The 12238-nt window shown below is 31.8% G+C and overlaps 1 protein-coding gene across 1 annotated transcript in view; it reads left to right on the top strand.

Moving 5' to 3' along the window:
- Window positions 1-9170, top strand: part of LOC106465488 (dnaJ homolog subfamily C member 8-like) — a 25799-nt gene extending 16629 nt beyond the window's left edge. Inside the window, exons 4-9 of the mRNA XM_013925716.2 lie at window positions 125-191; window positions 1121-1215; window positions 2509-2580; window positions 4410-4501; window positions 5374-5449; window positions 7931-9170. Coding sequence (XP_013781170.1) covers window positions 125-191; window positions 1121-1215; window positions 2509-2580; window positions 4410-4501; window positions 5374-5449; window positions 7931-8041 — 513 coding nt within the window. The 3' untranslated portion in view covers window positions 8042-9170. The remainder of the gene's footprint in view (window positions 1-124; window positions 192-1120; window positions 1216-2508; window positions 2581-4409; window positions 4502-5373; window positions 5450-7930) is intronic.
- The last annotated feature ends 3068 nt before the right edge of the window (window positions 9171-12238 follow it).

Raw genomic sequence — 12238 nt, 5'->3', positions numbered from 1 at the left:
AAACCCTCTTTGCCATTCCTGCCATATACTATGTGTAAAAAAAGTAGTAAAAAAAAGATCTTCCAGTGATATGTTCCTTCAGTTTTGTCGATTTTTTTTTTTAATTTAAAAATTTCCCTTTTAGTTGTCTATCCTTGTTCATCCAGACAAGAATGTTGATGACAGAGACAGAGCCCAAAAAGCTTTTGATAGTAAGTATACATAGATTTTTAATATATATCCTGGTGAGTGAATGCGTAATATTCATGCATTCTTAAACCACATTTCTTTAGATACAATATATATATATATATATAAAATAAATCTGGGCATTTTCAAAATGTAGCTATTTGTTTGTTGTGAATTGTTATATAAAACATTTACTCTACAGATGGAAAGCATTTTAGGCCTAGTGGTTAGGCATTTGACTTTGCTGGTTGTAGGTTCGAATCCTGTCACCAAAAATGCTTGTCTTTCCACCCGTGGAGGCGTTATAAAGTGATGGTCTATCCCACTTTCTTTTGGTAAAGAGTAGTCCAAGCATTGGTGGTCTTGACAAGCTCCCTTCCCTCTAATCTGTCACTTTTAAATTAAGAACAGCTAGTGCAGATAGCCCTCGAGTGGCTTTACACGAAATTCAAGAAACAAACAAAAAGCTTTTCACTATGTTTCTTTTCTTTTTAACTGTGTTTTAAATATTCATCTCTAAATAATGATAAACTTGTGTATGAAATTATAATACATAGAGTAATATGTGAAATATGTAAGGATCTTGGACACTAAAGTTAAGCATAAAACAGATAAAATTTTCCCTTTTACTTAATTGGTCACTGGAAAAAAAATGACTTAACTGTAGTTAAGAAAGAATAAGGCCAAATAAACTGTTGCTAATTATGACTTTATGTTTATGTTAATACATATTTCTCTTCCTTTTGTTGACAGTTTTGAAAAAATAGTTTGAAAGTATATGATTAATTGAATCAAGCGCTTTCATGACAGCAAAGTCAGCGTCAGTTTAATCTATTGCAACGTCTAATCGAAAATAGAAAGTCTAGGTTTTTTGATGCGACTGTACTTGTCAGTTTGGGGAATTCTCATTTATTGAGTGATAATTATGCAGTATTTCTATTTTGATTGTCAGTTATCAACAAGGCATATAAAACACTAGAAGATGAACAGTCAAGGAAAAGAGCATTGGACGTTGTTGAAGAAGCGAAAGGTCGAACTGATCAAATGGTAAGCTCAATGGACCGAAGCAAGTTGTTCTATACTTTAAAGCTATTCTAGTAAGAGAAGACTCGTAGTAAAAGTTTTATCATAGAAGTTAAATCTGTGAATGGGCAGGAATTGAACCTGTAACTCTGCTATTTGGACAGATGCTGTAACATATTAGTCTACTACATCTTCAATCCAGTGTTTTAATTTTCACTTCATGCAATATTAAGAATGGAATTTCATAGTGTTCTTGAGCTACAAGGTTTGTTTATTGTCATTTTCTTGTTGGAAATACCAGTTTTGGGTGTTTTGACTCGAGACATTTTAAAGGTGACTTACCATCTTGTGAGATTAAAAACTTTTTCTGAAGAAATTAAAACTGAAACCATACAGAATTCAAACCCTAGTGCATTAACTGTCTTCTACCACAGAATACTGAGATTATCCAAACTTGTATATATATATAATTTCTTCCATCCAATTGAATGCACCAAAAGAAAAAAAACTAAGTTAATATAAAGATGTAGCATTTTATGATGTGGTTATGAAATAGACTAGTGTAGTCCATGTTCACTACAAAATTTTCACAAGAATAGTGAATGTAATTTATGAGATAGAAAAAAAATTATTAGTACAATAAGGAACTTAAAAGTATTTAGGTTTCAGGTTTTAATGCTCTTGGTGGGCACAGCACAGATAGCACATTGTGTAGCTTTGTGCCTGGCTACAAACAGATAAATGCTTATTGTAAAATTATTAACTTTTAGACACAAACATGCTCACATCATTTAGTTTGTAGTGAGCTTTCTTGCGTCATCCATGTATGAGTTCTTTGTAAGTATTATTATTGTTGTTGTAGAATAGTTTCACTTTGTTTAATTGTATTGTTCAATATCAAGTATCATCACCTATGCATGTGTTCTTTGTAAGTATTGATTGTTGTTGTAGAATAGCTTCACTTTGTTTAATTGTATTGTTCAATATCAAGTATCATCACCTATGCATGTGTTCTTTGTAAGTATTATTGTTCAATATAGTTTCAACTTACCTTGTGTAATTGCATTGTTTAATGTCAAATCAAGTAACTCTTACAGGTGTTATTTGTAAGTTACTTATAAAGGTTGGTAGAGCCTTTTAAGCCTGATGAACATTAGTTACTCAAAACATCACTTAAGTAAATATATTCTTTTTTTTTTTGGTTGTTCTTGTCATTAAGCCTACTTGTTAGTACTACTAATTATTGATTTAACTGTATGCTGGATTGCTGATAAGACAAGTGTTGTAGGTAGGTTTAACACTTTGTATATTTCCTAGATATCAGAGAAGAGAAAGAAACAGAAGAAGGAAGGAAAGGGATCCAAAGTAGAAGAGGATGACCCTGTTAAAGTAAGTGTTACAACGTTTTTCTTGGATAAAGTCGTAAAATTAATAAGTTCGGTTTTCATTAAATCTTGGGAACAAAAACCAAATGTTCTGAAGGTAAACTTACTTGTGTGAGAGAATATTTAGACAAAGCAAAGTTCTTGAAAGGCATTTTGAATGCACTGGATGTTTTTTGGATGATACATTGAGCTGCCAGCACAAATCTTCAGATCATATTGTTCAGATTTTATCAGGTACAAATGCAGCTGTAATGCGAGTTGGAAATAAAAAGTAATGTAAAGTAGGCTTGAGAACATGGCTTTTTTTTTGGAGGGGGGGCTCTACTAGGTATGTATTGTGACATCATAATTCATTTGGAGTTCAAGCTGTGTGAATACAATGTTTATGGTCTTGTAACATGAAAAGGGACAAAACTTTGTTTGAGCTTTGATTGCAGTTGAAAGAAGGTTGATGACTCTTGATGTAGAAGGTTTCTTTGCGCCTAATATTTGTAGTTGGTTCCAATTGATGATGTGACTAGTATATTGTAGATAGTTTTGATTAGCATATCTGGACGTGGCAGATTTTTTTGTTGTTGTTAGAACATTTCTTAATGTCCAGAAAGATTTGAAATGGACTTTGATATCGAACTTTTCAACAATTATTTTTTGTGTTTACAATTTTTCTTTTGGAATAAAAGGTAGAACTGCAGTTATCTGGATCTGAATCCGTGGATTCTTAAGTTATTTTCTTTTCTCTTGTGTGGTTGGATGAAACTAATGGAGTAATTATATGATTGGAGGACTTTATACAAGTTTTCTATCTCAGATAGCAGTTTGCTGCTGTAACAGACCTTGGAGGTTCATTCAAATAGGCATTTTACAGTGTATTTATTTTTTATTTTAAACAAAAATTTTAAAGCGAAATTTGATTGCACATGTCATAGCTGAAAGAATAATAAAGTGATTGTTTATAAAAAGAAACAATATCTCTTTTTCATACTATAATTGTTAATGTGGTACATGTATCTTTACAAAGTTTGGCAGGTTTTTGTTAAACATTATCAAGTCTTTGTACACAAAAAGAAAATCAGATTTTTTAAATTAATAATTTGTCCATGAATATATGTAGTCAGAGTGTTGGCTGCTCTGAATTCAAAGTAATTTTCCTCTCAAGATAAAAAATATTTTTCTTCATCTAAAAAAAAATTCTATTTCATTTGCATAATCTCTAAAAACCATCTAAATGAATATCAAACATTTTTTAGTAAAGCTTTATATTTTGTTATTTTCTCTGTATGGGCTCAACCAACTTGATCAACCTTGTAATAATAAAGCTGATTGACCCATTTTTTCTTTCTAGAATGATTAAATTGTAACAGAAAACTACAATATACTCTCAACAGTATACATCTGTATCTACTTAAATTTATTGTTTTATTGCCCTTTGAACTGTGTTTTAACTAATAATCCCACCACACAAGTTGTAAGCATACATCATGGAGAATTTTTTTATTACTATTCATCATTATCTTTGACTTATTAACTATGTTTTGTTGCCAAGTTTATTCATATACATTGGTAATAAAATAGCTTAATTACATTTTGAATGTAACTCTGTTATAGGTCGTAACATGTGGTCTATTTGTAACAAGAAGGTTAATCTGAAATCACATTGAAATATGTGTATGTGTTTGATATCTGTAATATTTGACACTAGTGTTCATTTTTTGTCATTGTTGCCATTCAGAATGTCCATATTGATTCTTGTAAAATTATATTGATGATATTGTAAGGAATATGTACTTAGCTTTGATTCATCATATGTATGTGTGTGTGTGTGTTGTATTACAGTACAAGCACGCAATATATGTCATGACAATGAAACTTTTTGCGGACATGGAGAGAAAGAGGCGTCAGTTGGAGGAAAAGGACATGGAAATGAGGTTTGTTTTCTTACGTCAGTACGTGTTATTTTACATTACTTTAGTGGGAATAACCTTTAGCAGTGTCGAGAGTGTCTAGGATTTTCATTTTATTAGTAATTCAATAAAATATGCTCCCCTTTTATAATAAGTAAATTTCCAGAAACAACTTTGTTTTTTTACTTTTCTGTTTGTCTAAAGTAATACTGAATTTATTAAAAATAGTTGTTTATTTTGAGCTTTCTCACAAACATCTTCAATATTTTTCAATAGAGAAACAACTTGTGAAAGAAAGTGTAACTGTAACAGGATAATTTATTCTTCCTCGTACAGTGGCGGTTAGAGCATGTGACTCAATCTAAGGGTCATAGGTTTAAATCCCATCCTCAAACATGCTTGCCCTGGGAGAGTTGTAATGTTACAGTCAAGTGGCAGTGGGTGGTATTGCCAAGCTGCTTTCTCTAATCTATCACTTCAAAATTAAGAATGGCTAGTACAGATAGCCCTTCCGCTCAACTCTCAATCTAAGGGTCGTAGGTTCCAATCCCATCTTCGAACATTCTTGCCCTATATGGTTGTTATCTGGGCTGGCCACTTCTTGGCTTACAAAACTACTGGGCCGATCCCAAACTAGTTGGGATTAAAGTCATCACGGAGAAGAAGTGCAGGTAGACAAACCTTGAGTAGCTTTGTACAAATTTAAAAAAAAACTTACATATCTGGGAGCACATTCTAATGTACTTTGAAATAATTTTCTCAAGTAGAAAATTTTTATTTTATACAAAGAATTAGCAGAAGTACTTACTTTGTAATATTTCTTTAGCCATTTTATTTTCCATTTGTGAAGGTTATACCATTTTGCTTTTAATTTACTCCTCTTCATTTGTATTCAGAAAAAGAAAACGTGAACAAGAGATTGAAGATGAAGAGAAGCAGAAAATAGAAAAGGAGTGGCAGAAAAATTTTGAGGTATATTTCTTCCATCAAATTTTTCAATGGATATCATGTTTTTGTATTAACTTTTAATAAACCTGTAAGTTTGCTGTTTAGAAATGTTGATAACCCAGCTTAATTAGTATCTTGAAAAGTGCATTTGAAAGCTGTTAGTGAAAGCCACTAAATTTTACTAGTAGGTCCAGAGCTTGAAAGAATAGATTGTATTTGGGAAGCAAAATATGTTTATGTATTAGTAGTTTAAAAATGGAAGTCGGACAATGAAAACAGAAGCTCGTCAGCATTTTCGGTGGATTATTTGAACAACAGTGAGCATTTTATTTCTCTTGTATCTAGAAAACAATTTTAATAAGGAAATACTTGTTTTTAACGTTATATACAACAGGATTACGGATATTTAAATGATTCTTTCTCTAACTCCAGCCCCCAGGTGGCACAGCAGTATGTCTGCGGACTTACAGTGCTAGAAACCGTGTTTCTATACCTGTGGTGGGTAGAGCTCAGATAGCCCTTTGTGTTGCTTCGTGCTGAACTACAAACAACCAACCGCTAACTTCAACATTCTATGAATAACATGTTCGTGGCTGCGGTTATAATTTTAGTTTCTGGGATGTCGAAACATGAGGTTTTAGCCAATCGGTGAACTGCTCTAAATTAACTAATATTTAAGTTGGTTGAATATTAACCACAAATCAACTTGTTATTCAATAAGATTTTATCAATCTTGCAAAAAAAGACCAGTTAATGACTAAACATAAATATATAATATTTATCCTAAAATCTTTTAATGTCGATTAAACACAGTTTAAAACACAAAAATACATTTTTTCTGGTATTAATCATTAGAGAAATAAAGCCTTAGCAACATGAAATAAATAAATAAATGTTTATGAAGTTTAGTGATCGACAAACATGTTACTATCAGAAGTAGCTGTTCAGATTTATCAAAGAGTGTGAAATTATACAAACCTTGATTCTTGTTTATAGCATTGACTTTACTAATTAAATTTTAAATACAAATTCTAATCAGTTTTATAAATAAGGTTTTTATCCGTGGATGAGCAGCTCATAGAACAGCTCTGAGTTTTTTTTTGTTGTTTTTTTCAAGTACAAACTTTGACCGATTTGAGATCTAATTACAGTTTTGGACTCAGGAGGTCAAACCCTTTTGATTGATTAATATACTCTAATCCTGTCTAAATGAATTTCAATTTGAGGGTAAGCTGGTACAGATCCTGATGAGTAATAAAATCGTATTGGGTATCCGTGCTCCCCACGCTTGGTTATTTCTGGAGTACGAAAATGTAGCAAATAAAAAGGTCTCGTACATTAATTTACTCTAATCCCGTCGAAAAGAATTTCAAGTTCCGTGGCTTGTTAGTAAAAGAAGCATACAGGTTTTATATTGAACAAAAATACCATATACTGATTTACTCTGTACATTTTCTGTAATTCTAACTTTGTTTAAATTACTGTGAACCTGTATTTTTACGTGATTGAACTGTAATGATATGACTGAAAATTGAAAAGACAGCATTGATTTTACTTTCTATCTCGCTTCTCATTCCAGGTTCGTTATATTTTCACTTCTAATACATTTGTTTGAAAACCTGTATAAAATTTTTTTTACACTTTTAAGTCTTAGATAAAAGTTTACCCTAATTTTTGGTACAGTTGTTGTTAGTACTTTACTGAATTTTTATCTCTTTCATATATATATGCAACTTAGAACAACAAATAATATCATGCACCAAAGAATATGGACTATAATTTAACTGACTTTATAACTAAACACTAAGTATGTTGAATAATTCCCCTTAGAACGTTCGAGGTTCGGTTGGAGATGTCAACTTTTCTTTCTGTTAGATATAGATAATGTCAGATAGAGTTATTGATATGTTTTGTAAGTTGATATCTGACAGGAGGGTGTGGCGTGTGGATTTGACTTTGTGGTTTATATTTCTGTAAATCAAGATGATTGGAGGCTATAAGATTGGATTATGTCTCGGGAGTTTCTATACTATAACATTGTAATTTGTAGTAAAATTCACAAGTTGAAATAGGGGTGGAAAGAATGTTTAAATGGTCAATTTGGAGCAATAAAAAATTAAATCTTGTTTTAAAATTATCTTGGTAACTTTTTTTGATGCCAAGTTAAATGACATGAATGATTAACAAAAGTTGTGAAGAACTGTAAAATGTCATGACATACGAACTTTGACCTCCATCATTGCATATAAGGATATTGAAGGGAAGTTTTGTTTGAAATTGTTTCAAACAATTTCGTGAAAGTGATAATGTCTTGAGTGGTCAAAATGTAACATAAATACTGGACTTTAAGAGCCTTACAAATGTGTAGTGTTATATTTGTGTAAGTCTAATAAAAGATATGATATGTAAAATAATTTTCATTTTTTTACGAATAATTAAACTTGCTTGTATTCAAAATATTACAAGCAAAGGTGAAACGACTGAAATTGAAATCTTTATTGACAGGAAAGCCGAGAAAATCGAGTCAACAACTGGAAAGCTTTTCAACAGGGATCCAAAACTAAAAAGATGAAGGGTGGATTTAGACCTCCTAAGCATAAAGCAGAACAGAGATGATTTCCCTCACGAAATGCTCGACATTCTTTTTATCATACTTCATCTATCATCTTTCTGATTTCTGTGTAACCATCACCAGGAGATCATTGTCATGGGTGTTTGAATCAGATAATCCGATTCCGTGGTGAACAATTCATGATTGTATAAAAAAAAAACACCATTATTTGACAGAGCACAGAGCTTCTGAAAAACGTACTTTAGTAAGAATATAATTTTGAAGATGTTTTTTTGTTAGTATTTTGGTGTTAAGGATAAAATAAACATGACATCTTTTTCACAATTCCCTGTTGCTTCTTACCATATGAACAGAATCAAGAAATGTCATGTTGTTTTTTGAGGGTTTGATAACCTTAATTATAATACAGTACATTTAAAATGTAATTTTTATAAACAGACTTGAATACTTAATAGACCAACACATTTTTTTCTTCCTTAGTGTTACTTTCTCTTTTTTTTTCCCAATTTTTAGCACATGTACATATATCCATTATAATCTTTTGTTTCGTTTTCGAATATGCTCAGATTTTTATCATTAGGAGACTATTCTAATTAAGTGTATTTTTTTGGTAGACTTCCATGTTTTATTTTAATAAAAGAAACTCAAAATTAGTGCCAGTAAACTATTAAGTTTTCTCTACAAATTTGAAGTGTTGTGAAAGGTTTAAATGAAATATCAATTAACTGTAACTCGGTGAGAAACAGACAAAAATATTATGAACAACTTAATTTGGGTCATATAAAAGCTTATGAAGCTTGCATAAATATTAAAGATGATGAAAAAGAAATTCGGACAGTTTCTTCAAACATCATTTGTACAAAAGGTGGAATATTGAAAAATGTAATTTTTTTTATGTTCCAGATGTTTTTATTTTACATCTTGACAACAAATTTTGTTGAATTCTCCAGTCTATGATGCATGTCAGAATAAGAACGTAATTAGGAAAAATATTTTTCACACGTTTGCTATGTTACTTTGCTGTTCATCTACGTTTAGCGAGTTTTCTTCAAAACTTGGTGTTTTGGAAAAAAATTGCATATAATACTCTAGATGTTTGAAAAATGTTTACAGATCTAAAAAAAACTCGTGGCGATGGGTATCTCATTTACGATGTAATTTGTTGATGTGAAACACAGATAATTAAAAAAACATATTAGCATCAAGATAGTACTTATCTAATGCTGGCTTATTTCTAGATTGTATATCTAAATAAATAATGCAAAGTTAGTTGTTCGCGTCGAAAAATGTAGATTCAGACTAGAGAGTCTAATGTTGTATTTTGTAAGTTTTTTTTTGATGGAATGCATTTGAAGAAACATGGAAATTCCATTGAAAGTTTTAGTGTGTAAGAAAATGGTACTTTGAGTTTTGTGTTTCCAAATTTGCTTGTCTTTACTTTATATCTCTGAGTTTGATCGACAAGCCCTTTTCATTCAGATGTTTTCAAGTTTATTAGAAATAAAAAAATCAAGATGTATCATTTGCAAACAAATGTTTAAGTGTGTGTGAATTGTCAGGGAAATAAATAATTTTTAGTAACGTAATAGTAATATTGAAGATCAAATAAACACTCCATTTGGTGTGTAATTATTGTACTGAATATTATGAACGGGGCCAAATTGTGCTCAAATATGGCAGTTACAAATTCTGAAACGTTTGTTTCAGTCATTTATCTGTGATGGCTCATCTACTTTTGGTCTAAAAAAAGAGAAGGTTCTACCAGGAATTAGGGGGGGGGGGGTGTAAATATTAAATATCAGAATCATACACTCCTGACCTATAGAATTTGATGTCTGTCACCTGAAACAATTCTTTTAGACAAATTTGAGTAACTGTCGTATAATTCATTACACTTTGGAAAAACGAAGAAGAAATTAAGATGTAGTATCTTCTCTTACCCTACAGGTCGAATATTTATTGGTTTCAATTTCTTTTTCTCTGAGTCATGAAATTAATAATATGCTCAAGCATTCTTGGAACACTGATAGAAAATGACAGTTGTAAAAAAAAATGTTTTGTTAACTTGTATAATTATGGAAGTTGTACGTATACGTGATTTTTTTTCTAATGAAACCGAGTTTGATTCTTTATGAATATACTTTAGCACAACCGAATAAAATACTGCTTACACTAAATTCATGTTTTTTTTATGATATACAAGCTTACTCTCTGTGAATTTAATTTACTACTGATAATTTCACGAACTCGTAAATATTTCAGTTTTACATATTTAACGTATCTTGCACTAATCTTATCAAAACTGGACACTGAAAGAAACTTTTCTCTGACGTAGAATGGGTTTCTTTGTCTCTCTTCTCCTCCCTTAAGATTATCCGGTGAGACAGAGGTAAATGGGTGGACTTACTACTTTTAAAATCCAGTGCTTTATTCCCTATGGTGGACACAACAGATAGCCCAAAGTGGCTTTGCTCTAAAACGAACAAAAAACAAAACTCCATAAAAATGCACTACCTGCAAAATATTTCAATGTAAAAATTGAAGCATTCTCTCACCGGAATTAATAATAATAACAGGTACATTGTATTTTCAAATAATGTCTTCTATGTCAGTAATCGCAATTAACTTGATTTTACAAAGTTTTATCTGTCAGACCAAATCCTTTGTTTCCATGCAGATGTTGCTTGATATGTATGAAATTGATCTACATATCACTAAACACCCATGGATGACTCTATACACGTGTAAGACCATTAAACACTGACATCTACTCATTAGTTTATAGCAGGCTACTTCCGACTTCTCGGTAATTCTCACAGTTTACAATGCTAAAATGCGAGTTTCTATACCCGCGGTAGGTAGAGTATAGATAGCCCATTGTGTAGCTTTGTGCTTAACTACAAGCAAACAAACAATCTCTGGCTACCGCACAAATTACTTTGATAATATTTTCGGGTTACACTTTGAGCTACAAATTAGTAGCTGTAGTTTGTAATATGCTGCCATCAAACTCAACTCGTGTTTATTTTCAGACAACATGAAATAAACCCGTCGGTGGTAAGTCTGCAGGCTTTCTCGCACTGGCTATCGACATTCTTGCTCAACCCGCAGCATTAAAGTCAGGTCAGAAATATAGACAGCTGGAACAAAAATCAACTGAACGACTTTCTTGACCACGTGTTATAACAAAACTGCATAACTTCAAAAGATTTTGAAAATTTTCTAAATTAAGATCGGGAGGAAAAAATGCATTATATGCCTATTTAACAAACGGGGACATACATTTAGTAATTGAAAGTATCGGAATATACGTATTCTTTCTTCGGCAAGTTATATTAAACAAGGTAAAATATATACAAGTTTATAGATTTCCAACATTTTATAAAGAAGAATTAAAATACAAAGTAAAAGATGAAACAAAAAATAGGGCCTGGCATGGCCAGGTGGTTACGGCACTCGACTCGCAATCTGAGGGTCGAGAGTTCGAATCCCTGTCCCATCAAACATTCTCGCCCTTTCAGCCGTGGGGGCGTCATAAAGTGACGGTTAATCACACTATTCGTTGGTAAAAAGAGTTGGCGGTGGGTGGTGATGACTAGTCTTACACTGCTAAATTCGGGACGGCTAGCACAGATAGCCCTCGTGTAGCTTTGCGCGAAGTTCAAACAAAACGAAACAAAAATATAAATTTTAGAATTGGTATAGATCACGACATGTATGATACAGTTGTATAAGTTCTCTACACCAAATTTAGCTGTAGTAATGCTAGAGTTAAGAGATCTGTTATAATGTATAGAGTTTCTTTAATTAAAATTTTATTATTTGATCACCTAGATAATTTAGCAATTTGTATTCAAAGTGGAATGGTTATCACTTTCACTATGTGTGTGTGAATTGTAGTCTGGAGGATTTGATAATTGTTTTCTATTTCTGCTAAAATTCTCCATCCCAGGCACCATTCTAGTAATCCTTCTCGGAACCCTTTCCAACAATTTAATGTCTTTCCTAAGGTAAGGAGCCCAAGACTGAACACAATATTCCAAATGTGGCCTAACCAAGTGACCTGTATAATGAAATTATAACGTCTTTAGATTTATATTCAGTATTTGTGTAGATACAACCTAAAATTTTATTTGCCCATCCACTAACAACAGTACACTGCTTGGATGGCTTTAGAGACTGATTGACTATTACACCAAGATCCCTTTCCTTCATAACACTGTTTAGGTTATTCTCATCCA

Source organism: Limulus polyphemus, unplaced genomic scaffold (assembly GCF_000517525.1).
Source record: "Limulus polyphemus unplaced genomic scaffold, Limulus_polyphemus-2.1.2 Scaffold1960, whole genome shotgun sequence".
Lineage (NCBI taxonomy): Eukaryota > Metazoa > Arthropoda > Merostomata > Xiphosura > Limulidae > Limulus > Limulus polyphemus.
This window is presented reverse-complemented; position numbering and strand designations above follow the sequence as displayed.